The 26,609-nt window shown below is 43.7% G+C and overlaps 1 protein-coding gene across 1 annotated transcript in view; it reads right to left on the bottom strand.

Annotated features, from left to right (window-relative positions):
• Positions 1-26,609, bottom strand: part of LOC140196884 (sideroflexin-5-like) — a 279,713-nt gene that overhangs the window by 78,641 nt on the left and 174,463 nt on the right. The window contains exons 13-15 of the mRNA XM_072256792.1: positions 21,862-21,979; positions 16,887-16,917; positions 5,415-5,428 (exon numbers count right to left, since the gene is read on the bottom strand). Of these exons, the coding sequence (XP_072112893.1) occupies positions 5,415-5,428; positions 16,887-16,917; positions 21,862-21,979 (163 nt within the window). The remainder of the gene's footprint in view (positions 1-5,414; positions 5,429-16,886; positions 16,918-21,861; positions 21,980-26,609) is intronic.

The following is a 26,609-nucleotide window of genomic DNA, read 5'->3' as shown; positions in this document are numbered from 1 at the left end:
GTCACTACCCCTCACCCATCAGGAAATGAGGTACAGGAGCTTCAGGGCCCACACCACCAGGCTCAGGAACAGTCACTACCCCTCACCCATCAGGAAATGAGGTACAGGAGCCTCAGGGCCCACACCACCAGGTTTAGGAACAGTTATTATCCCTCACCCATCAGGAAATGAGGTACAGGAGCCTCACGGCCCACACCACCAGGCTCAGGAACAGTCACTACTCCTCACCCATCAGGAAATGAGGTACAGGACCCTCAGGACCCACACCACCAGGTTTAGGAACAGTTATTATCCCTCACCCATCATGAACGACGTACAGGAGCCTCAGGACCCAAAGTACAGGGCTCGGGAGCAGTTATTATCCCTTAACCGTCATGAACGAGGTACAGGAGCCTCAGGACCCACACTACCAGGCTCAGGAACAGTTATTACCCCTTAACCATCAGGAATGAGGTACAAGAGCCTCAGGACCCACACCACTGGGTTCAGGAACTGTTATTAGCCCTCACCCATCAGGCTATTGAATCAGAGGGGATGAATTCACTCAACTTCACTAACCACATCACTGAACTGCTCCAGCTGAACTGACATTGCTTTCAAGGATGCTTCATCTCATGTTCTCGATGCTTATTGCTTGCTTGCTCGTTTGTGTGTTTGTTTGTTCGTTTGTTTGTTTTTTTTATTATTCTCTTTCTTTGTGGATTTGTACAGTTTGTTGTCCACCCTGTTGTGTGTGGGTCTCTTAATGATCTTATTGTGCTTATTGAATTAACCGTGAATGCCTGCTGGAAATGGAATCTCAGGGTTGTAAATGGTGACATATACGTACTCTGGTAATAAATTTACTTTGAACTTTGAATGAGGTTGTTGAAGAACCACAAACTTTTCCACTGATAAAGAGATAAAGATTAGTTTAGTTGCCTCATGAACATCGAAACATGCAGCGAAATGTGTTGTTTGTGTCGATGACCAACACGGTCCGAGGATGTGTTGGGACAGCCTGCAATTGTCGCCATGCTTCCGGTGTCAACAAAGCATGCCTACAACTTACTAACCGTTACTAACTTGTACGTCTTTGGAATTTGGGAGGAAACCGGAACACCCAGAGGAAACTCACGCCGTCATGGGGAGACCATGCAAATTCTTTAGAGACAGTTGAGGGAATTGATCTACGATTGTGATCACTGGTTCTGTGATAGCTAATGCTACCAAAGGTTTAAAGGTCCAATTTAACGTCAGAGAAACGTATACAATATACATCCTGAAATGCTTTTTCTTCGCAAACATCCACAAAAAACAGAGAAGTGCTCCAAAGAATGAACAACAGCCAAACGTGAGAACCTCAAAGCCCACCCCCCCAACTCCCCCCTCCAGCGCGTAAGCGGCAGCAAGCAACAATCCTCCCTCCCCTCACCGGCAAAACAAAGGCAAGCATTGCACTCAGGCGTGAGCAAAGCAATAGCTAAGATACAGACTTGCAGTTATCCTAAAGACTTTGCGTTTCACACAGGCATTTGACATACCACAGGTTCTCTCTCTCCCTAATAAGGGAAAAAGAGGTGTCTCTATTCCACCTGATTTATGGGGAACTGGCTACCCTCTGGCCGACTTAGTTGATACCAATGTGTCTGAGTTCCCACCTCTGTGGGAAGCGCTGTGTTCAGGTAGAGAGTGCCGTGGCCTTTTCACTTTGTTTGTCTGCCTGCACTGTACTTTCCCTGTAGCTGTAACGTCATATCCTACATTCCATTGTCCTTTTGTACCACCTCGATGTACTTATGTATAGAATGAACCATCTGGATGGAACACAAACAACAGCTTTTCACTGCATGCGTTAAAATAATAATCCAATTACCAAATCAAAGATTATAGATGAGCTTTGTTTGTCACATGTACACACAAGCATACAATGAAATTCAACATTTATATCAAATCAGCAAGCATTGTGCTGGGCAGCCTGCAAGTGGCACCAACGTAGCACAACTAAAGGTTAGCATTACTAACCCTAACACCTACGTCTTTGGAACGTGAAACCGGAGCACTCTGCAGAAACCTTCACAGTCAAGGGGAAGGCACATAAAATCCTAACAGATGCTGGTGAGAATTGAGCCCCGATCAGTGATCGTTGGCACTGTAAAGCATCATGCTAACTGATCCGCTATTGTGCCGCGATTCCTATCAAAGATTCGCAGAGCACACAGAACCGAGGTTTGATACAGGGTAAATCTCCTTTCATACTGCCCTCTCAGGTGTGCTCAGGGGAGGCAGAGAATAGGACAGATTATACACTCAGTAGCCAATTTATTATCCATATAACCATATAACAATTACAGCACGGAAAACAGGCCATCTCGGCCCTTCTAGTCCGTGCCGAACTCTTACTCTCACCTAGTCCCACCGACCTGCACTCAGCACGTAACCCTCCATTCCTTTCCTGTCCATATATCTATCCAATTTGACTTTAAACGACAACACCGAACCTGCCTCAACCACTTCTGCTGGAAGCTCGTTCCACACAGCTACCACCCTCTGAGTAAAGGTCCCCCCTCATGTTACCCCTAAACTTTTGCCCTTTAACTCTCAACTCATGTCCTCTTGTTTGAATCTCCCCCACTCTCAATGGAAAAAGCCTATCCACGTTAACTCTATCTATCCCCCTCATAATTTTAAACACCCCTATCAAGTCCCCCCTCAACCTTCTACACTCCAAAGAATAAAGACCTAACTTGTTCAACCTTTCTCTGTAACTTAGGATATGAAACCCAGGCAACATTTTAGTAAACCTCCTCTGTACTCTCTCAATTTTATTGACACCTTTCCTATAATCCAGTGACCAGAACTGTACACAATACTCCAAATTTGGCCTTACCAATACCAATTTCAACATTACATCCCAACTCCTATACTCAATGCTCTGATTAATAAAGGCCAGCATACCAAAAGCTTTCTTCACCACCCTACCCACATGAGATTCCACCTTCAGGGAACTATGCACCATTATTCCTAGATGCCTCTGTTCTACAGCATTCTTCAATGCCCTACCATTTACCATGCATATCCTATTTTGATTAGTCCTACCAAAATGTAGCACCTCACATTTTTCAGCATTAAACTCTATCTGCCATCTTTCAGCCCACTCTTCTAACTGGCCTAAATCTCTCTGCAAGCTTTGAAAACCTACCTCATCATCTACAACGCCACCTATCTTAGTATCATCTGCATACTTACTCATCCAATTTACCACCCCATCATCCAGATCATTAATGTATATGACAAACAACATTGGACCCAATACAGATCCCTGAGGTCCACCTGTTATGCAAATATCTAATCAGCCAATCATGTGGCAGCAACTCAAGGCATAAAAGCATGCAGCCATGGTCAAGAGGTTCAGTTGTTGTTCAGACAAACATCAGAATGAGGATGAATTGGCATCTAAGTGACCCTGACTGTGGAGTAATAACTGGTGCCTGATGGGGTGGTTTGAGTATCTCAGAAACTGCCGATCTCCTGGGATTCTCATGCTCAGTAGTCTCTGGACTTTACAGACAATGGTGTGAAAAACAAGAAACATCCAGTGAGCTGCAGTTCTGTGGACAAAAACGCCTTGTTAATGAGAGGTCAGGGGAGAATGGCTAAACTGGTTCTAGCTGACAGGAAGGCGACAGTAACTCAAGTAACCATGTGTTACAACAGTGGTGTGCAGAAGAGCATCTCTGAATACGTGACACGTCGCACCTTGAAGTGGATGGGCTACAGCAGTAGAAGACCACAAACAGGAGATATCTAAGAACGTGGCCACTGAGTGTAGGACGGAGTATATTCTGTGTTACCACATCAAATGTTACCAGGGCAGCTACACGGTGAGTAATGTTTACTCTGCCACATAAACTAGCACCCTTAGCTCTGCTAAAAATGCTCCATACTGTTCCCCAGTGAGTGACCCTCGCACTGCTGAATACACAGGAAGTGCTTGGAGATGCACACTGTGTAACCGTCACCCAGCTGAACAAACAGGAACCTCCATATGGTTACTCAGTGAGTGACTCCTATTCCGCTGAATAAACAGCAATTGTGGAGCTACACAGTTGGCACCCTGTGTACACCATCACTGTAACTTTACGGAGAAGAACTGAGATGCAGATTGATGCAACGTACATGTTAACATTATTAAAAATGGACTGAGACATAAAATGGACGGAGACACAGTGGGGCATGGGTGTCATGACAACAACCTTTCTTTCCCTCAGTGTCAGCACGACAAAGGAGCTGACATTGACTACAGAAAGGGGGTCTCTACATAGGGTCCTGTCTACGCCAATAGTGGAGAGGTTGAGAAGGTTGAGAGCTTCAAGTTCCTAGGAGTGAACATCACCAATAGCGTGTCCTGGTCCAACCATGGTCCAATCAAATACTGAAAGGCCTGGATAGAGTGGATGTAGGGAGGATGTTTCCTAAATGCTAACCACTACACAATCGTGCCGCCATTTTGATCAAAGGTTCCCAGAGCACACAGAGCAGAGGTTTGATACAGAGTAAACCTCCCACCATAGTGACTTCCCAGGTGTGTTCATGGGAGGTAGAGAATAGGAGGGATATACACTCAGTGGTCAGTTTATTAGGTACACCGATACACCTACTCATTAATGCAAATATCTAACTAGCCAATCATGTGGCGGCAACTCAATGCATAAAAGCACGTAGATATGGTCAAGAGGCTCAGTTGTTGTTCAGACTAAACATCAGAATGGGGAAGGGATGTGATCTAAGTGACTTTGGCCCAGGTGGAGTGATTGTTGGTGCCAGACAGGGTGGTTTGAGTACTTCAGAGACTGCTGATCTTCTGGGATTGGCACACACAACAAAGAATGTTGTGAAAAACAGGAAACATCCAGTGAACAGCCTTTTTAACCAGAGAGGTCAGAGACCAGAGGGCACAGCCTCGGAATAGATGGATGTTTATTTAGAACAGAGATGAGGAGGAACTTCTTTAGCCCAAGAGTGGTGAATCTGTGGAATTCATTGTCACAGGTGGCTATGGAGGCCAAGTCATTGGTTAGATTTAAAGCAGTGGTTGATAGGTTTTTAGGAGAGAATGAGGTTGACAGGGATAATAAATCAGCCATGATAGAATGGAAATGAAGACTTGATGGGCAGAATGGCCACATTCTACTCCTGTAGAATGGTCTTATGGTCACATTAATGCCATGGTCAAGAAAGCTCACCGGCACATAGAACACAGAAACATAGAAATCTACAGCACATTACAGGCCCTTCAGCCCACAATGTGGCGCCGACCATGTAACCTACTCTAGAAACTGCCTAGAATTTCCCTACTGCATAGCCCTCTATTTTTCTCAGCTCCATGTACCTATCTAAGGGTCTACTTCTCAGGAGGCAACAGAAATTCAGACTGTCCCCATCAACACTTAACAATTTATACAGATGCATCCTATCTGAATGTATCTCAACTGAATGAGAGGCATATGGAGCACTATGGTCCAGGTACAGATACAGATACATCAGACCAGGCCACCATGAACTAGATGGGCCAAAGGACTTGTTTCTGTGTTATAGTGCTCTATCACTCTAACTTGCTATGGCAACTGCTCTGCTCGTGACTGCAAGAAACTGCAGAGGGTTGTGGACACAGCTCAGCACAGTCTCCTCTCCATGGAGGCACTTCCCAGTACCTCGGTAAAGCAGCCAGCATAATCAAAGATCCACTCACCCCAGATATTCTCTCTTCTCCCCTCTTCCATCAGACAAAAGCCTGAAAGCACATCCCACCCGGCTGAAGGGCAACTTGTACCCTGTTGTTTTACAGCCATTGAACAAACCTCGCACAAGAAGATGGATTCTGGACTCACAATCTACCTTCTAAAGGCCTTGCACCTTATTGTCTGCCTGCACTGCAACTGTAACACTTTATTCTGCATTCTGTTATTGTTTTCCCTTTGTACGACCTCAATGCACGGATATGGTGAAATGACCTGTTTGGATGGCATGCCAAACGAAGTTTTTTCCACTGTATCCTGGTAAATCTGACAATATACCAATCACCAAACTTGAAGAATTGAAAGGCCTACTCCAGTAACTCAACATTTCCCACGCATCTGAAACAGAACCGATCCCATCATTGTAACATCAACCCCCCTTCAAGATCCAACACCAATGCACCATCTTCTCTCAGAAATATCTTACTGCCACTCGCCTGCGTCCAATAGAGGTACCATAGCCTAACAGCAAAACCCCTTAAACATCCAATACAGAATCAGAAACGGACTTAGTATCAGTGACATACAGTACTGTGCAAAGTCTTAGGCACATTTAGTATATAGCCAGGGTGCCTGAGACTTTGGCACAGTACTGCATTTGCCAACGTGGAGGAGAGAGCAAGTCTGTACACCTGGCAGGAGGAAACGATGTTGGGAATGGCGAGGAAGGAGGGTCGCAGGAGGGGTGTGGGACAGGTCGTAGAGAAGGAGTGTTGGGGTGGGGGAGTCGCACAGGTGCAGACACACCCAACTCTGAGACACCAGGCAAGGTAACTTGATTCCAAGCAATTGGTTTATTGATCATTACAGAATACCTCTCTGATTCTTCCCGGTTCTCCCTTCTCCTGACAATGATTCCCCTCTCCCTGCCTCAGTCCACAACAGAGTCCCATATCAGAATCAGGTTTATCTTCACTCACATATGTCATTAATGTTGCTTTTTTTATAGCAGCAGTACAGTGCAATACAGAAGATTAATACAGTACTCTGCAAAAGTCTTAGGCATCCTAGTTATATATATGTGCCTAAGACTTTGCATGGTACTGTATGTTGGTAAATTGTTGTTTTGTTGTAAGAGTATGGTGTGACACATAAAAAAACACAGCAAGTTACACTAACAAATAAATAAATAAGTAGGGTGGAGGGGTAGAAGCTGTTCCTAAAACCTTGAATGTGTATCTTCAAGCTCCTGTACCTCCTCCCTGATGGTAGCATTGAGAAGAAGGCATGTCCTAGATTATTGACTGATGCCTCTTAATTGCCCTTTGTGGGAGAAGTCACAGGCTTGGGAGGTATTGTTAGATTATCGGAGGTGATTAGGTGCACAGGTGCACGTGCACAGCTTTCTCCACCATTGAGGACATCTTCAAGAGGTGGTGCCTCGATAAGACGTCATCCATCAATAAGGACCTCCATTATCCGGAACAAGTCCTCTTTTCATTGCTACCATCAAGGAGAAGGTACAAGAGCCTGAAGACAAACATAACCATTTAAGAACAGCTTCTTCCCCTCTGCCTTCCAATCGTTGAATGGACACTGGGCCCATGTACACCACTTCACTACTTTTTTTCCTCTTTTTGCAGTACTTATTTAACTTTCTGATATACTGTATAACTACACTTGTTACTGTTGTCAGCAGCACACTGTCAAGTCGAGTTTATTTCCATATGTATAAGTATTCATGTGCAGAGGTGTAATGAAAAACTTTCTGCAGCAGTATCACAGGCACATGGTATTAGAGGCTCAATATTTAGAAGCAAAAATTCATAAATTAAACATTAATTATACAAAATTGTACGAGCAAAGAATCCCTGCTGTTGTCTTTCAACATTTCATACTGATAGTGCTATAATATTGTTATGTTATATTTAGTGGGTTAGTAGGTAATTGTAAATTGTCCTGTAATTGTCCAGCCTACCTGCCATCAAGGACGTATATAGTTCTGTGCAAAAGACTTAGAAACATGTAAAAAAAATTCTATAAACCGAAGATACTTTCAAAAATAATGAAAATTTTCTAAGTTTCAAAAATTTATGACCAGTAAACAGTAAAAAAAACAAATCAATTTTTGGTGTAACCACAGTTTGCCTTTAAAACTGTATCAATCTCTTAGGTACATTGTCACGCAGTTTTAAGAAAATTGGCTGGCAGGTTGTTCTAAGCATCTTGGAGAACTTGCCACAGTTCTGCAGACTGACTGTATCACTTGCTTTTGTACTCAAGTTTTTATCTGAGAAGTCTATATTACTTTATTTAATGACATGCAAAAAACGCTCTGTAACATTTAATTTTTTTGGAAAATTAATGTTTTGGAAAATTTCCTCTTTTCTACGGACACAAATGCAGAAGTCAAAAGATAAAGTTCTAAAATAAAAAAAATATAAAAATCTCAAGTTCCTAAGACTTTTGCACTGTATTTGTATACAGAAAGGTGCTGGAAAAGGACCAGGAACATCTGTTTGTCCATTTCCATCAGGGAGGAGGCTATGCAGCATCCGCATCATAAACACTAGACTCAAAAACAGTTACTTTCTACAAGCAGTAAGACTGATCAACACCTCCACCCACTAACCCACCTTACCATATCCCCAACCACCATGACTTTATCATTTCCTGTAGACTCTTCCCTACCTAGTGTCACTTTATGGACATACAATCAATATATGTATATAAGCTACCTTATGTATTTATATTTGTTGTGTTTTTCAAATTTTATGGTCTTTATCATCCACAGCATTTTGGAGAGGGAGGGGGAGCAGCCAGATGTCTCGGTACATATTGGTATCAATGACATAGGAAGGAAAAGCAAAGAGGTCCTGAAGCGAGAATTTAGTGAGCTAGGTAGAAAGCCGAGAAGCAGGCCCTCCAAGGTAGTAATTTCTGGATTGCTGCCTGTGCCACGCACCAGTGAAGGTAAAAACAGGATAATTTGGTAGATAAATGCATGGCTGAGAAGCTGGTACAGGGGACAGGGCTTCAGGTTCTTGGATCATGGAATCTTTTCTGGGGATGTATGTCTTGTACAAAAGTTATGGGTTGCACCTGAACCCAAGGGGACCAATATTCTCATGGGCAGGTTTGTTAGAGTTGTTGAGGAGGGTTTAAACTAATTTGGAAGGGAGATGAGAACTGGAGTGAAGGGGCTCAGGATAAAAAAGGATATTAACAAAAATAAAGAGAGCGTGCAGTCAGACTGTCAGAAAGTGCAGGAAGAGGAGAGGATTGCAGCCAGCAGGGTGAGTATCAGTGCATTAGGGATGCAGAATCATAAAGGGTAGCAAATACAGCAAATACAGCGTTATATCTCAATGCATGGAGTGTAAGAAATAAGGTGTATGATCTTTTTGTGCTATTACAGATGTTGTGGCCATCTCTGAATCATGGCTGAAGGATTTCTGTAGTTTGGAGCTGAATATCTATGGTTACATGTTGTACTGGAGGAATAGGAAGGTAGGCAGAGGGCGTGGTGTGGCTCTGCTGGTAAAGAATGGCATCAGATCCATAGAAAGATGTGACATAGGATCAGAAGGTGTGGAATCCTTGTGGGATGAGTTAAGAAACTGCAAGGGTAAAAGGACCCTGATTGCAGTTATATACAGGCCTTTCAACAGTAGCTGGGATGTGGACTACAGATTACAATGGGAAATAGAAAAGGCTTGTATAAAGGGCAATGTTACGATAGTCATGGGAGATTTTAGCATGCAGGTTGATTGGGCAAATCAGGTTGGTAATGGATCCCAAGACAGTGAATTTGTTGAATGCCGAAGAGATGGCTTTTAGAGCAGTTTGTCATTGAGCCTACGAGGAGATCTGCTATGCTGGATTGAGTGTGATGTAATGAACCCGAGGCAAATAGGCAGCTTAAGGTAAAGGAACCCTTAGGAGACAGTGATCACAATACGATTGAGTTCAACTTGAAATTTGTTAGGGAGAAAGTAAAGTCTGACGTAGCAGTATTTCAGTGGAGTAAAGGAAATTACAGTGGTATGAGAGAGGAGTTGGCCAAAATATATTGGAAGGTAGAGATGACAGCAGAGCAGCAATGGCTTGAGTTTCTGGGAAAAATGAGGAAGATGCAGGATAGATGTATTCCAAAAATAAGGAAATAATCAAATGGCAAAATAGTACAACCGTGGCTAACAAGCAAAGTCAAAACTAATGTAAAAGCAAATGCCATGTGCCATGTCCCCACCTCTTTTGTCTCCCTCCCTATCCTTTCTGAAACATCTAAAGCCTGGCACTTGAGGTAGCCATCCCTGCCCCTGCACCATCCAAGTCTGTAATGGCCACAACATCATAGCTCCAAGTGCTGATCCACGCTCTAAGCTCATCCGCTTTATTCATGATACTCCTCGCATTAAAATAGACACATCTCAAACCATCCGACTGAGCGTGTCCCTTCTCTATCACCTGCCTATCCTCCCATTCGCACTTTCTCCAAACTTTCTCTATTCGTGTGCCAACCTACCTTTCCTCCGTCACTTCAGTTCGGTTCCCACCCCCCAGCAATTCTAGCTTAAACTCTTCCCAATAGCCTTAGCAAACCTTCCCGCCAGGATATTGGTCCCCCTGGGATTCAAGTGCAACCCGTCCTTCTTGTACATGTCACACCTGCCCCAGAAGAGGTCCCAATGATCCAGAAATCTGAATATCTGCCCCCTGCTCCAATTCCTCAGCCACGCATTTATCCTCCACCTCACTCTATTCCTATACTCACTGTCACATGGCACAGGCAGTAATCCTGAGATTAATACCTTTGAGGTCCTGCTTCTCAACTTCTTTCCTAACTCTCGGTAGTCTGTTTTCAGGACCTCGTCCCTTTTTCTACCTATGTCATTGGTACCAATATGTACCACGACCTCTGGCTGTTCTCCTTCCCACTTCAAGATATCATGGGCGCGATCAGAAACATCCCGGACCCTGGCACCTGGGAGGCAAACTACCATCCGCGTTTCTTTCCTGCGACCACAGAATCGCCTTTCTGACCCCCTAACTATAGAGTCCCCTATCACTGCTGCAACGCCACCCAATTACACCATGTGACCAATTAACCTAGTTGTACGTCTTTGAATGTGGGAGGAAGCCACGCGATCACGGCCAGAAAGTACAAGTTCTTTACAGACAGCAGCGCTGCCTACTCTACAAAGAGTTGGATTAGATGAGTTTAACATGATTTCCCCTTTATAAATCGATGCAGATTCTGCTCAGTCATGTTGTTATTTTCTAAGTGTTTTGATACTGCATCCTTTATTTTGGACTCAATATTTTCCTGACTGATTCCTGGCTCACAGTTCAGTAGCTTCCTGCTTTCTTTCTCTCTTCTTTTTTAAATAGTATTGGAAACTGGTATTTGTTTATTATTGTCGCATGTGCCAAGATACAGTGAAAAGCTTGTCTTGTATTCTGTTTGTACAGATCAAATCATTTGCACAATGCATTCAAGTAGAACAAGGTAAAAGAATAACAATGCAGAATAAAGTGTTACAGTTACAGAGAAAGGCCAGAGCAGGCAGAAAGCAAGATCATAATGAGGTAATTGTGAAGCTAGGAGTCCATCTTATCGTACAAGAGGTCTATTCAACAATTTGATAACAGCGGGATAGAAGCTGTCCTTGAGTTTGGTGTGACGGGTGGTATGTGCTTTCAGCTTTTTCTATCTTTTGCCCAATGGGAGAGGGGAGAAGAGATAATGTCTGGGATGAGTGGAGTCTTTGAATATGTGGGTTGGTTTACTAAGGTGCAGTAGGGTCACATTTTAAACCTTTCAACCTGTAGGAATCATTTTAACATCGGTGAAAGTTTTGAAAATGGTATTAATGCATTCACTATCTCTAGAGCTGCTTCTTTCAGGGCACTAGGATGTATATCCTTTATATTCCTGGGTGTTAATATATTGGATGACCTGTCCTGGACCCAAAACACGGCTACCCAGTAATACATAAAAATCTATAAATTACAGAAGACATATATAGTATATATAAATTAAATAAGTAGTGCAAATAAAGAGCAAAAAAATTAGTGAGGTAGTGCTCAAAGTTTTACAGACTGTTCAGAAATCTGATGGTGGAGGGGAAGAAGCAGTTCCTAAAATGTTGAGCCTGTGTCTTCAGGCTCCTGTAGCTCTTCCTCGATGGTAGCAATGAGAAGACCATAAGACCATAAGGCATAGGAGCAAAATTAGACCATTCACCCTATCTAGTCCACTCCGCCATTTTGCCATGGCTGATCCCAGATACCATTCAACTCCATACCATATCCTATCTCAGCATATCCCTTGATGCCCTGACCAATCAGGAATCTATCAACTTCCGCTTTAAATATACGATCCACTTGACCTCCACCACAGTCCGTGGCAGAGCATTCCACAGATTCACCACTCTTTGGCTAAAAAAAATCCTCTTTACTTCTGTTCTAAAAGGTCATCCCAATTTTGAGGCTGTGCTTTCTAATCCTGGATACCCCCACCAGAGGAAACATCATCTCCACATCCAGTTTATCTAGTCCTTTCAACATTCCGTAGGTTTCAATGAGATCCCCCCGTATTCTTCTAAATTCCAGTGCATAAAGGCCAAAAGCTGCCAGACGCTCCTCATAGTTAACCCCTTCATTCCCGGAATCATCCTCGTGAACCTCATCTGGACTCTCTCCAATGACAATACATACTGTCTGAGATAAGGGACCCAAAACTGTTGACAATACTCCAAGAGGACATGTCCTCAGTGACAGGAGTGCTTAACGATGGATGCCACCTTCTTGGGACATCCTCTTTTGAAGGTCCTTGGTACGTGTTCCCCATGATGGAGATGGTTGAGTTTGCAACTTCCTGCAGCTTTATCTGATCCACAGCGGCCCCTTCGTGCCAGACAATAATGCAACCAGTTAGAATGCTCTCCACAGTACATATGCAAAAATATGGGAGATTCTTTGGTGACACAACAAATCTTCTCCAATTCCTAATGAAATATAGCCACTGTTTCACCTTCTTTGTAATTGCAGCAATATGTTGAGCCCAGGATAGTTCTTCAGTGATGTTGACACCCAGGAACATGAAACTGCTCACTGCTGATCCCTCGACGAGGACTGCTGCATGTTCCCCCGACTTCTCCTTCCTTAAGTCTACAACCAAGTCCTTGATCTTGCTTACATTGCAATGCCATTCAATCAGCTGATCTATCTCGCTCCTGTACACCTCCTTGTCACTATCTGAGATTCTGCCAAAAAACTTCTACAGATGGATTGATGAATGTATCCTGACTGATGGCTTCAAGGTCTGGTAGAGCAATTTGATTCACTGGCCCAGATACGGGCTCTGGACCCAAAATGTCGAATACTTACCTGTCTCCTCAGATGCTCGTTGACCCACTAAATGTTTCCAGAAGAATGTATTTTGCTCTCAATTCCAGCATCTAGTCACCTGTTAGTTAATCTCAACATTGTTCCTGTTGTCTGACATGGGTGACCATGGTCTTTCCATTGTCCATGATTGTTCCTGGCAGATTTTTCTACAGAAGTGGTTTGCCATTGCCTTCTTCCGGGCAGTATCTTTACAAGATGGGTGACCCCAGCCATTATCAATTCTCTTCAGAGACTGTCTGCCTGGTGTCAGTGATCGGGTAACCAGGACTTGTGACATGCACCAGCTGCTCATACGAGCATCCACCACCTGCTTCCATGGCTTCACGTGATCCTGATCGTGGGGGGGGGTGCAAGAGGGGGCTAAGTAGGTGCTACACCTTGCTCAAGGGTAACCTGCAGGCTAGTAAAGGAAGCTGTTGATTTTGTTACATTGGTTGGAGTACTGTGCAGATGCAACAGAATCGTTCCTGTGCAGGTCCAGTGAAGAGCTTTATAAAGCAGGAAGTTTTTCGATGGGAGTCATTGACTTGAGTACTGCAGAGATGCAACAGAAGCGTTCCTGCGCAGACACGGCAAAGAGCTTTAAAAATCCAGTCTGTATAAAAGAGAGTTACCACCTAGTGGAGCAGTCATTGTGGGAGCAGTCGGCATCGGAGTAGTCTGAGGCAGAGTAGTAAGGCTTTGGCTCAATGGCTTCAGCATGAACAGGCGGAGGCAAAGTAAGTAGGTAAGTTCATTCCTTATTTCTTATTTAAATCTTGACAGAATAGGGGGTATGTCTACAGAGCAAGTGTTCTGCTCTGGATGACAGGTGTGGGATTTCTGGGAGACTTCCAGCCTCACCAATGGTCACATCTGCACCAGGTGTATCGAGATGCAGCTTCTTGGAGACCATATCAGGGAAATGGAGGTGCAGCTCGATGACCTTCAGCTTGTTAGGGAAAGTGAAGCAGTGATAGACAGTTGCTACAGGAAGGTAGTCACCCCAAGGCTGCAGGAGACAGATAAATGGGTGACTGCCAGTAGAGGGAAGGGAGAATATCAGACAGTGGAGCAGGAGTGAGTACCATTGCTATTACAAAGGAAAAAGTGCTACGAAAACTCAAAGGCCTTAAGGTGGATAAGTCACCTGGACAAAATGGACTACATCCCAGAGTCCTGAGACAGGTTGCTGAAGAGATAATGGTTACATTGGTCATGATCTTTCAAGAATCACTTGATTTTGGCATGGTCCTGGAGGACTGGAAGACTGCAGGTGTCACTCCAGATTTTGAGTAGGGAAGCAGGCAAAAGAAAGGAAATTGTCGGCCAGTTAGCCTAACCTCAGTGGTTGGATAAGTGTTGGAGTTCATTATTTCGGGGCACCTGGAGACTAATGAAAAAATAAGTCAAAGTCAGCATGGCTTCTGCAAAGGGAAATCTTGCCTGACAAATCTTGTGGCGTAACAGGAAAGATACTGGCATGGATAGAGGAATGGCTGACAAGCAGGAGGCAGCGGGTGGGAATTAAAGGAGCCTTTTCTGGATTGTCAGCCAGTGATTAGTGGTGTTCCTCAGGGGTCGGTATTGGGATCATTACTTTTCACATTGTTTGTCAATAATTTAGATAATGGAAATAATGGCTTTGTGGTAAAGTTTGCAGATGATACAAAGGAAGAAGTGTGATTGCAGTAGGACTTTGACAATTTGGAAGAATGGGCAAAAAAGTGGCCGATGAAATTCAGTGTTGGGAAATGTATTATAATGTATTTTGGTGAAAGGAACAATAGTGCAGACTATTATTTAAATGGGGAGAAAATTCAAACATCAGAGGTGCAGAGGGACTTTTGTGCAAGACTCCCAGAAAGTTAATTTACAGGTTGAGTCTGTATTAAAGAAGGCAAATGCAATGTTGGCATTTATTTCAAGTAAAATAGAATATAAAAACAAGGAGATAATGCTGAGCCTTTATAAGACACTAATCAGGCCGCACTTGGAGTATTGTCAACAGTTTTGGGCCCCTTTTCTCAGAAAGGATGTGTCATCATTGGAGAGAAAGTCCAGGGGAGGTTCACGAGGATGATTCTGGGGAAGAAGTGATTAACATATGAGGAATGTTTTGGGCCTGTACTCGCTGGAAGTTAGAAGAATCTGGGTGAGGGGGTGGAATCTCATTGAAACCTACTGAATGTTGCAAGGGCTAGATCGGTGGATGCGGAAAGGATGCTTCCTCTGTTGGGGTATCCAGAACTAGAGGGCACAGCCTCAAAGTTGAGGGACGACATTTTAGAACAGAGGTAAGGAGGAATTTTTTTAGCCAGCGAGTAGTGAATCTGTGGAATGCTCGGCCAGACTGCGACGGAGGCCAAGTCTGTGGGTATATTTAAAGCAGATGTTGACGGTGACCTGATCGGTCAGGGCACCAAAGGATGTGGTGAGAAGGCTGTGTATGGGGTTGAGTGGGATCCAGGATCAGCCATGATGGAATGGCAGAGCAGACTGGATGAGCTGAATGGCCCAATTCTGCTCCTGTGTCTTAAGGTCTTATGGAGCATTTTACACCTCCTTTGGTGGAGACATATCTCCCCCCACCCCGCCACCTAATCTCAACATACATTTTATAGAAATTCATTCTCTACCTTGGTAGTGTTGATTTTATTTTGCTTGCCTCTACAAAAGTCCTTCATGATTTCTGTACTACCTCTGTATTACAGAACATAGAACAGTACAGCACAGAAACATTCCCTTTGGCCTACAATGTTGTGCCAAACCAATTAAATTAGTCATCAGATGGCCAATTAAGCTAATCCCTTCTTGTGCACAATATCCACATCCTTCCATTTTGTGCACGTTCACCTGCCACAACTTAACACATTAGTTTTCACAGCATTGTGGGCCACATGGCCTGTTTCTCTGCTGTACTGTTCTATGTTCTATGTGACTCAACAGGCCAGGCAGCATCTGCAGAGAGAGAAACTGAATTAAGTTGCATTCATGCGAGAGATTGTGCAGATGCTGGAAATCCTGAGCGATAGGCACTAAATGCTGGAGGAACTCAGCAGGTTTGGCATCATCGAAGGAGAAGAATGAACAGTTGACAATTCCAGCTGAAATTCTTTATCAGTACTGGAAAGTAAGAGGGAAGAGAAATTATGAACCTCTGATTTCTTCATAGGCATCTAGATTGACATCATAACTACTTATAGACAACCCTGAATGTTGAATGTTTAATCCCCTCCACAGATGCTGCCTGACTAGCTGAGATCCTCCGGCATTTTGTATGTGTTTCTCACCAACATGCCCTTCCTCTGCACAACCAGGTCCTAATTCTATACTGTGATCTGCCTGTGACTAGCTCACATTATTCCTTATTTAAATTGCCCAAGTGATGTGAGTGAAACTCGTGGCTCAGGATCCAGAACCTCCTGGCTGTGAGTTGGATCAGAGTGATGGAGAGACAAGTGCAGTTGATATACTGCAGCAGTGAGATTTTCATTGGTACAGTTGAGTCGGTGGTTATCAGTGTTGACTGGTTGGTCAATTGATGAACAGGGGCCATGTCCATCAGAGGCAAACTTATAGCAATAATGGATAAAATAAAAAGTTTAGCTTTATTTTTCACATGTACATGGAAACATCAAAACTTACGGTGAAATGTGTCATTTTGTGTTAACAACCAACACAGTCCGAGGATGTGCTGGGAGCAGCCCGCAAGTGTCACCATGTTTCCAGCCTCAATATAGCGTGCCCACACTTACTAATCTTAACCCGTACATCTTTGGAATGCGGGAGGAAACCGGAGCACCTGGAGGAACACCATTTAGTCAAGGAGAGACGTACAAACTCCTTATAGACAGCGGTGGGAATTGAACCTGGATCTTACTTTTTATCAAATTATTCATTTATTGAGATACAGCATCGAATAGGCCCTTCCGCCCTTCGAGCTGCATCATCAAATCTCCCAGTTTAATCCTAGCCCAATCATGGGACAATGAACTACCAACTGGTATGTCTTTGGACTGTGGGAGGAAACCGAAGCACCCCAGAGGAAACCCACGTGGTCATGGGGAGAACGTACAAACTCCTTACAGACAGCGGTGAGAATTGAACCCTGATGGTGCTGCAAAGCGTTATGCTGACTGCTACGCTACCATGCCACCCAAGAACCATTGGAGGTTGGTCACAGAACTTAAAAGCAGGATCTTTGCAAAATAAATAGAAAGAGGTCATTAATACTTGCGCCTTTTGAAAAAGCTCATTCAGGTGGTATGTCACAGCTGTAGTCTTGGAGACAGTGACCTTTTCTCTGAACAATGTGCAAACAAGGTTTCATCAGAGGCTCTGGTTAATTGTGCCCTGCAATAATCCACTGCAGGTGAGATGGATGGCATCGTGTTATCACTGAACCATAGCAGGTTAGATGGATAGCATTGCGCTATCACTGAACCACTGTGGTCATTTCCCTACTCCGTGGTATTTCTTATCATGGATTACAGCTCCATGGGTACTGGTCACCCTTCACACCACAAAAAATGGAATCTGTTCCTCTTATGCTGCAGCTTTATTTGTCACGTGTGAATTGGAACACTGAAACATACAGCGAAATGCATCGTTTGCATCAACGACCAACACAGTCTGAGGACGTCATCATCTCATGTTCTCGATACTTACTGCTTACTTAGAGTCACAGAAGAGTCATAGAAAAATAAGAAGCAGGCCCTCCAACCTATCTAGTCCATGCCGAACCATTTAAACTGCTAGTCCCATCAACCTGCACTGGGACCATAGACCTCCATACCTCTGCCATCCATGTACCTGTCCAAGCTTCTCTTATTTATTATTATTATTATTATTTTCTCTCAGCTCAAGCTGGTAAGAACATAGCCAAGCACACTCACTTCTCAATTGCTAGGAACTTTTGGATTATTTTAGTTTTGTGGCTTTCTGGAGATTTACATAAATATACATAAATATTTACATATATTGCTGTGTAGGCCTAATTGTTTAATGATATTGTGTAGTGACTTTGGGATGATACCAGTTGTAGATGTTACTTTTGGGACAAGGTATACCCTGTTCATGTTCCATAGTCTCTCAATTTCCTCTTTTAATTCAACATTTTTCTGGTGTTTTTCATTTATTGATTTCTGTATGCTATGTGTTTGGAATGGCTATATCTATTAAGTAAGTTGTTCTTTCTTTTTTTTCCTGTAATATTATATCCAGATGGTTATTATGGATTGTCTTTCCTGTAATAATGGATCTGCTGTAATATAATTTGTAGGATTCTGACTTTAAAACTGGATCAGGTTTGTACTTATAGTAAGGCATGGTGTCTTTTATGAGTTTGTATTTTAAAGCAAGCTTTTGATGAGTGGTGTTTGCCACTTGATTGTGCCTGTGTAAGTAATCAGATTGTGTTAAACTGCTAAAGGATCCTGTAATGTGTTGGATTGTTTCTGGTTTCTCTTGGCATTTTCTACATTTATCATTTTGAATTTGTTGGTCTTTTATCTCAATACATCTTTGATTTTTTTTGTGTTAACCACCTGGTCCTGTATTGCTATGAGGAGCTCTTCCCTTGCAGGGAAGAGATCTCTAACTCTGGGCCAGGTGTTTGACACTTCCTTGTTGACATCTACCCTGCTCAGATCATGGGGTCATGGGGATGTCTTCCATGGAGGGTTATGCTCTTCCATTGGTTAACTTTTTCTCCTATAGTGATAATTTCTTCGTTTTTCTGAGTTGTGTCCTCATTTAAGTTTAGTGGTGTGTACTTCTTATCAGAATTGCATATGCTCGTGTGGAGTGCTGAATGCTGTTTTTGTTGATGAAAATATATCCTTAGAAGTTTTTTATGGCCTGTGTAATTTTTTTATGTCTGTTCCTGTTACTCCTCTTCCTCCTTCTGTCCTAGGTTGTGTTAATCTAACTGTGTTCGAGTGTACATGGTGTTTTCTAAAATTTGTCATTTCAGTTCTCATTTTTCTTTGTAAATTTTCTAGATCCATTTTGGCCCAAGATATATGCCAAAGAATACACTAATATGGGTATAGTGGAAGTGTTTATTGCCTTTGGTATATGTTTACTGTTGAGCTCTGTTTGGACGATTTTTTTTTAAGCCTTGAAGAAAATTCTGTCGAAAGCGTTCCCTTTTTTTTGTATTTGCACAGCTTGTTGTTTTTTTGCACACTGTTTGCTTGTCTGTCCTGTCGGGTATGGACTTTCATTGATTCTATTGTGCTTCTTGTATTTATTTATTTAGCAATACAGTGCAGAGTAGGCCCTTCTGGCTCTTTGAGCCACACCGCCCCAGCAATCCCCGACAGCCCTGATTTAATCGTATCCTAATCACAGGACCATTTTGCAATAACCAGTTAACCTTTGGACTGTGTGTGGAAACTGGAGCACCTAGGGAAAACTCACACACTCCACAAGGGAGTGTACAGGCTCCTTACAGAGGATGCCGGGTTTGAACTCTGAACTCCGATGCTCCGCTCCTACTTTGTGGTTGGGCGAGCTGTTACACTACCGTGGCACCCACTCACTTTCTTTCAGACATTTACTGTGAATGCCCGTAAGAAAATGAATGTCAAGGTTGTATAGGCTGACATTTCTTAACATTGATCATAAATTTACATTGAACTTTGGGTGTACTGGGGGCAGCCCACAGGTATTGCAATGCTTCTGTCACCAACATAGCATGCCCACAACTTACTATAATTATATAAAACCTATAATTCTCTGACGGTGGTGTCTGAAAAGAGGACGCTGTCCAAGTTGCATGCCATCTTGGACAATGTCTCTCATCCACTACATAATGTACTGGTTGGGCACAGGAGTACATTCAGCCAGAGACTCATTCCACCGAGATGCAACACAGAGCGTCATAGGAAGTCATTCCTGCCTGTGGCCATCAAACTTTACAACTCCTCCCTGGGAGGGTCAGACACCCTGAGCCAATAGGCTGGTCCTGGACTTATTTCCTGGCATAATTTACATATTACTATTTAACTATTTATGGTTTTATTACTATTTAATTATTTATGGTGCAACTGTAACGAAAACCAGTTTCCCCCGGGATCAATAAAGTATGACTATGACTATTATATACCCATAACTATAATACCTAACTATAATTATATAAAATAGTTAAGTTAAATAAGCAGTGAAAAAAACACAGACATTTTAAAAAAGTTCTATGGATTCAAAGTACATTGAGAAATCAGATGGCAGAGGGGAAGAAGTTATTAACCATGTAACAATTATTTTAAATAATTTCAAATATTAAAATAGAAACTGACTAAATACGATGATATATATTTAAATTGACACAATGAAAATTACTCATTTTTCTCCCAGTCAATCGTCTCGCCTGAACAGGCACATGTTTAACACAGTAACTAGTGGAGAACTGCAGGAAATTGACACTCCATTGCTGGAGCAAGCCCTTGACATAAATTGAAGTGAAAGAAGCAAGAGTATTTCAGAACTCCTGTGTGCACATGGATGACGCTCTGGTTGCTAGAATGGCCCTGCCGACAATGAACTATTCTGTGAAAGAGAATAACACTTTTCGAAAAGACAGACAGATCATATCTTGGAGACAAACACAAGAGATTCTGTAGATGCTGGAAACCCACAGCAATACACAAAGTCAGGTAAGGCAGCATCCATGGAGAGGAATAAGCAGTTGACAGCTTGGTCTGAGACCCTTCATTAGGATTGGAAAAGAAGGGGGAAGACGCCAGAATAAGAAGGTGTGGAGAGGGGAAGTAGTACAAACTGACAGGTGAGACTAGGTGAGGGAGAAAGTGTACAACTGTGTTGCTTACCACAGGTATGAGTGGGGAAAAGGCAGGGTGAGATGGTCAGAGTTTCACCCCAGGGTGGGAATGTCAAATACTAAAAGACACAGGTTTAAAGTGGGAGAGAGAAAGAAGATATGCGGGGAAGTTCTTGATTGGTAAGGGTGGGGGTTGGCTAAGGTTTCTGGGAGAAGGTGGGAGAATCATAGTTCAGAGTAGAGGAAACTATTCCCCTTATCGAAGGTCAATAAAGCTAAAGAACATGAAATTAAGGTCAGGCAGCATGTATGGAGGCAAATAAGCTCGATGTTTCAGGCCAAGACCCTGCAGGACTGGAAAGGAAGAGCAAAGAAGCCAGAATAAGAAGGTGAGGAGAGGGGAAGGCATTCAAGCTGACAGGTGATAGGTGAGACCAGGTGAAGGGGAAGGTAGGTGGGTTTGAAGCTGGAAGAGGTAAAGGGCTGAAGAAGAAGGAATCTGATAGGTGAGGTGAGGTAAGAAGAGAACTAGAGCGTGAAGTGGAAAAAGAGGAAAGGGGAAGGGAGATAAATTACCTGAAGTTAGAGAAATTAATGTTCATGCTGTCAGGTTGGAGACTACCCAGACGGAATATGAGGTGTCCTCCCATCTGAGAGTGGCCTCATCGTGGCAGTAGAAGAGAACATGGACCAGTATGTTGGAATGGGAGTGGGGAGTGGAATTTAAATGGTTGGCCACCGTATATTCCTGTTTCTTGTGGATGGAGCGAAGGTGCTGGACAAAACACATTCCCTGTCCACATTGGGTCTCACCAATATAGAGAAGGCCACCCCAGGAGCAGTAGATATAGTAGACGACTCCAATAGACATGCAGATGAAGTGTCAGGAGACCACTTTCCAGATAAGTTAATGAGCCATTCCAATGAAAAAAAGAGAAATGTATTTACTGTATACCTACTGACCTCTGAAGTCTGTGGGAAGAGGCTGATGGCAACAGGCAGTGCAAATCCAAAAGCAGCCAGGCACACGAGGCTATGCAGTGGAAGAGTCAGTCGTGGATATGCTCTCAGCATCCGTGTTCTGAAAAGAAAGAAAGAGAGGTAAGTATGACCCTTTCTGCCCTTCATCTCACTAAATGTGGACAGGATAGGTTTTCCCCACTGTTTCCTCTCAGACTCACATTCAGATTTATTTATCACATGTACATTGAAACATACAATAAAATGCATCATTTGTCATAGAACACAACATCTAGTCTATCTATTCCATGCCAAACTATTACTCTGCCTAGTCCCATCGACCTGCAGCTAAACCACAGCCCTCCATACCCCTCCCATCCACATACCTATCCAAACTTATTTTAAATATTGCCATTAAATCTGTATTCATCACTTGTGCTGCAGCCTATTCCATACAATCATGACCCTCTGAGTGAAGAAATTCCCCTTCGTGTTCCTCTTAAACATTTCACCTTTCATCCTTAACCCATGATTCACCCAACCTCAGAAAAAAAACCCTGCTTGCAATAACCCTATCTACAAGGTTATGTTTGTGTTAACAACCTACACACCTAAGGATGTGCTGTGGGCACTCCTCAAGTGTTGTCACACACTCCAGCACCAGCATAGTTGGTCCACAGTGCTCGGCAGACCAACACAGAAAGCAGCCATACACATATACAGTACAGTCCTCTAATCCCAGGACGGTCTGTCTTCAGCCTTCACCCTCCAGTAGGCTCATAGGTTCACAGACATTGGGCCTTTGACATCCCCAGTGGACTTGCAGAGATTCGCAGACTTGGGGAACCAAGTGGACATCTGATTGACCATTGTGCTTCGATCTGGATTTCCAATCAACCTTCAGGCTTTGAACTTCGATATCTACCCAGGACATTGAATGAGGATCCTGGGTAGAATGTGGACCTAAACTCCAGGCTTGAGCTCCAGACCCATGGATGGTAACAACCCGAACACTAGGCCTCAGACTCTGGTTTCATTGACTCGCGTACCTACTGCGTCACCGACCCTGCTACCTACTGGGTCACCGACCCCAGTAACCTCCTGCCCACACGGAACCCTGATTTCGGAAAACACTGATCAATTCTTTAGGTGCACGAATATATCAGTGCTGTCCCAATTCAGCTCACCAAACCGGGAATACCCAGCAGTAAAGTGCCGTCCTTTTTCCCTACCACAGGAGTTCTCTGGGGTCATTTTGGTAGCAGTTTACATTCCACCTCAGCCAATGTCAATCAGGCTTTAGATGATCTGAGCAATGGGATCAACATGCATGAAACAGTGCACCCTAACACCTTCACCATTGTTTTGGGAGATTTCAACAAGGCCAGTCTGAAAAAAATCACTAAGCAATTACCATCAACAGATCACTTGCAATTCCAGAGGAAACAACACACTGGACCATTGTTACACCACCATCAAGAATGCCTACTGTGTTATTCCATGCCCTCACTTCGGGAAGTCTGATCACCTAGCTGTACTCCTTGAGTATATCAGGACCAAGGAGGTTTGGACAAGGGAAGCACAGGAGCACCTACAGGACTGCTTTGAATCGGCGGACAGGACTGTATTCAGGGATCCATCTTTGAATCCGGATGAGTATGCTGCAGTTGTTACTGACTTCATTAAAACCTGTGTGGATGAGTGTGTGCCTACAAAGACTTACTGTACATCCCCAAACCAAAAGACATGGATAAACCAGGAGGTACCTTGTCTGCTGAAGGCTAGATCTGTGGCATTCAAGTCTGGCAACCCAGGCCTGTACCAGAAAACCAGGTATGATTTGCGGAGGGCTATTTCAAGGGTGAAGGGACAATCTCGAACGAGGTTGGAGGCGATATCAGATGCACGGCAACTCTGGCAGGGACTGCAAGACATTACTTCCGACTATACTTGTTATAGTATGAATGGCAGAGATGCTTCACTACCAGATGAACTCAGCACCTTCTATGCACGCTTTGAAAGGGAGAACACAACTACAGCTGTGAAGATCCCTGCTGCATCTGATGACCCTGTGATCCCTGTCTCAGAGGCTGATGTTAAACTGTCTTTAAAGAGAGTGAACCCTTGCAAGGCAGAAGGTCCTTATGGAGTACCTGGGTAAGGCTCTGAAAACTTGTGCCAACCAACTAGCAGGAGTATTCAAGGACATTTTCAACCTCTCACTGCTACGGGCAGAAGTTCCCACTTGCTTCAAAAAGGCAATGATTATACCAGTGCCAAAGAAGAATAATGTGAGCTGCCTTAACGACTATCACCCGGTAGCATTCACATCGACTGTGATGAAATGCTTTGAGAGGCTGGTCATGGCTAGACTGAACTCCTGCCTCAGCAAGCACCTGAACCCATTGCAATTTGCCTATCACCACAATAGGTCAATGGCAGACGCAATCTCCATGGTTCTCCACACGGCTTTAGACCACCTGGACAACACAAACACCTATGTCAGGATGCCGTTCATCAACTGTAGCTCAGCATTTAACACCATCATTCCCACAATCCTGATTGAGAAGTTGCAGAACCTGGGCCTCTGTACCTCCCTCTGCAATTGGATCCTTGACTTCGTAACTGGAAGACCACAATCTGTGCGGATTGGTGATAACATATCCTCCTCACTGACGATCAACACTGGCGCACCTCAAGGGTGTGTGCTTAGCCCACTGCTCTACTCTCTATATACCCATGACTGTGTGGCTAGGCATAGCTCAAATACCAGATACAAATTTGCTGACGATACAACCGTTGTTAGTAGAATCTCAGGTGGTGACAAGAGGGCATACAGGAGTGAGATATGCCAACTAGTGGAGTGGTGCTGCAGCAACAACCTGGCACTCAACGTCAGTAAGACGAAAGAGCTGATTGTTAAGACTTCAGGAAGGGTAAGACGAAGGAACACATACCAATCCTCATAGAGGGATCAGAAGTGGAGAGAGGGAGCAGCTTCAAGTTTCTGGGTGTCAAGATCTCTGAGGGTCTAACCTGGTGCCAACATATTGATGTAGTCATAAAGAAGGCAAGACAGCAGCTGTACTTTATTAGGAGTTTGAAGCGATTTGGCATGTTAACAAATGCACTCAAAAACTTCTATAGTTGTACCATGGAGAGTATTCTGACAGGCTGTATCACTGTCTGGTATGGAGGGGCTACTGCACAGGACCGAAAGAAGCTGCAGAAGGTTGTAAATCTAGTCAGCTCCATCTTGGGTACTAGCCTACAAAGTACCCAGGACATCTTCAGGGAGCAGGGTCTCAGAAAGGCAGCGTCCATTATTAAGGACCACCAGCACCCAGGCATGCCCTTTTCTCACTGTTACCATCAGGTAGGAGGTATAGAAACCTGAAGGCACACACTCAGCGATTCACGAACAGCTTCTTCCCCTCTGCCATCCGATTCCTAAATGGACTTTGTAGCTTTGGACACTACCTCACTTTTTTAAAGATACAGTATTTCTGTTTTTGCACAATTTTAAATAATCTATTCAATATACGTAATTGATTTACTTGTTTATTTTTTATGTTTTATTTATTTACTATTTTTTTTCTCTCTCTCTGCTGGATTATGTATTGCATTGAACTGCTGCTGCTAAGTTAACAAATTTCACATCACATGCCGGTGATAATAAACTTGCTTCTGATTCTGATTCTTGCAGACCGTGGGTGATGGGAGGCACCAGCCTTCATCCCCACTGCTCTGCCAGCCTAACATCCATGTTGCTGGCCTTTGAATGCTGAGTGAAGGCTTAGAATCCAGCCTATCCTCCAATTCCCCCACATCCCTGACCCCTAACTCCCCGCTAGGAAGTCAACTCTCTGACACAGTGATGTCAAGAAAACAACCTCTCCCTCAATGTTGCGAAAACAAAGGAGCTGGTTGTGGATTACAGGAGGAATGGAGACGGGCTAACCCCTATTGACATCAGTGGTTCTGGGGTTGAGAGGGTAAACAGCTTCAAGTTCCTCGGCATCCACATCACTGAGGAGCTCACGTAGTCTGTATACACCAGCTGTGTGGTGAAAAAGACACAATAGCACCTCTTTCACCTCAGACGGATGAGGAAGTTTGGTATGGGCCCCCAAATCCTAAGAACTTTCTACAGAGGCACAATTGACAGCATCCTGACTGGCTGCATCACTGCCTGGTAAGGGAACTGTACTTCCCTCAATCACAGGACTCTGCAGAGAGTGGTGTGGACAGCCCAGCGCATCTGTAGATGTGAACTTCTCATGAATCAGGACATTTACAAGGACATGTGTGTAAAAAGGGCCCGTAGGATCACTGGGGACCTGAGTCACCCAAACCACAATCTATTCCAGCTGCTACCATCTGGGAAATGCAGTCTAAAAGGACCAACAGGCTCCGGGACAGCTTCTTTCACCAGGCCATCAGAGTGACAAACTCATGCTGATTTGAGTGTACTCTATAGTACATTGACTGTTCTATTCGTTTATAAATTATGATAAATTACTATGATCGCACATTTAGATGGAGACGTAACATAAGGATTTTTACTCCTCATGTGAAGGATGTAAGAAATAAAGTCAATTCAATTCAATGAACCTAGAAAATCTATTAAAACCACTAATCCTGAGCTGTGATAGAGACCACAGCCCTGCGTCATCTTGACCGGTCATTTGAGCTCCCTCAACTGCAAACAAAGAATCTTCAGAGATCATTGGTCCTGCAGTGACTGACCA

The sequence above is a fragment of the Mobula birostris genome, chromosome 4 (assembly GCF_030028105.1).
Source record: "Mobula birostris isolate sMobBir1 chromosome 4, sMobBir1.hap1, whole genome shotgun sequence".
Lineage (NCBI taxonomy): Eukaryota > Metazoa > Chordata > Chondrichthyes > Myliobatiformes > Myliobatidae > Mobula > Mobula birostris.
Note: the sequence above shows the minus strand (reverse complement) of the source record. Positions and strands in the feature narration are given on the sequence as shown.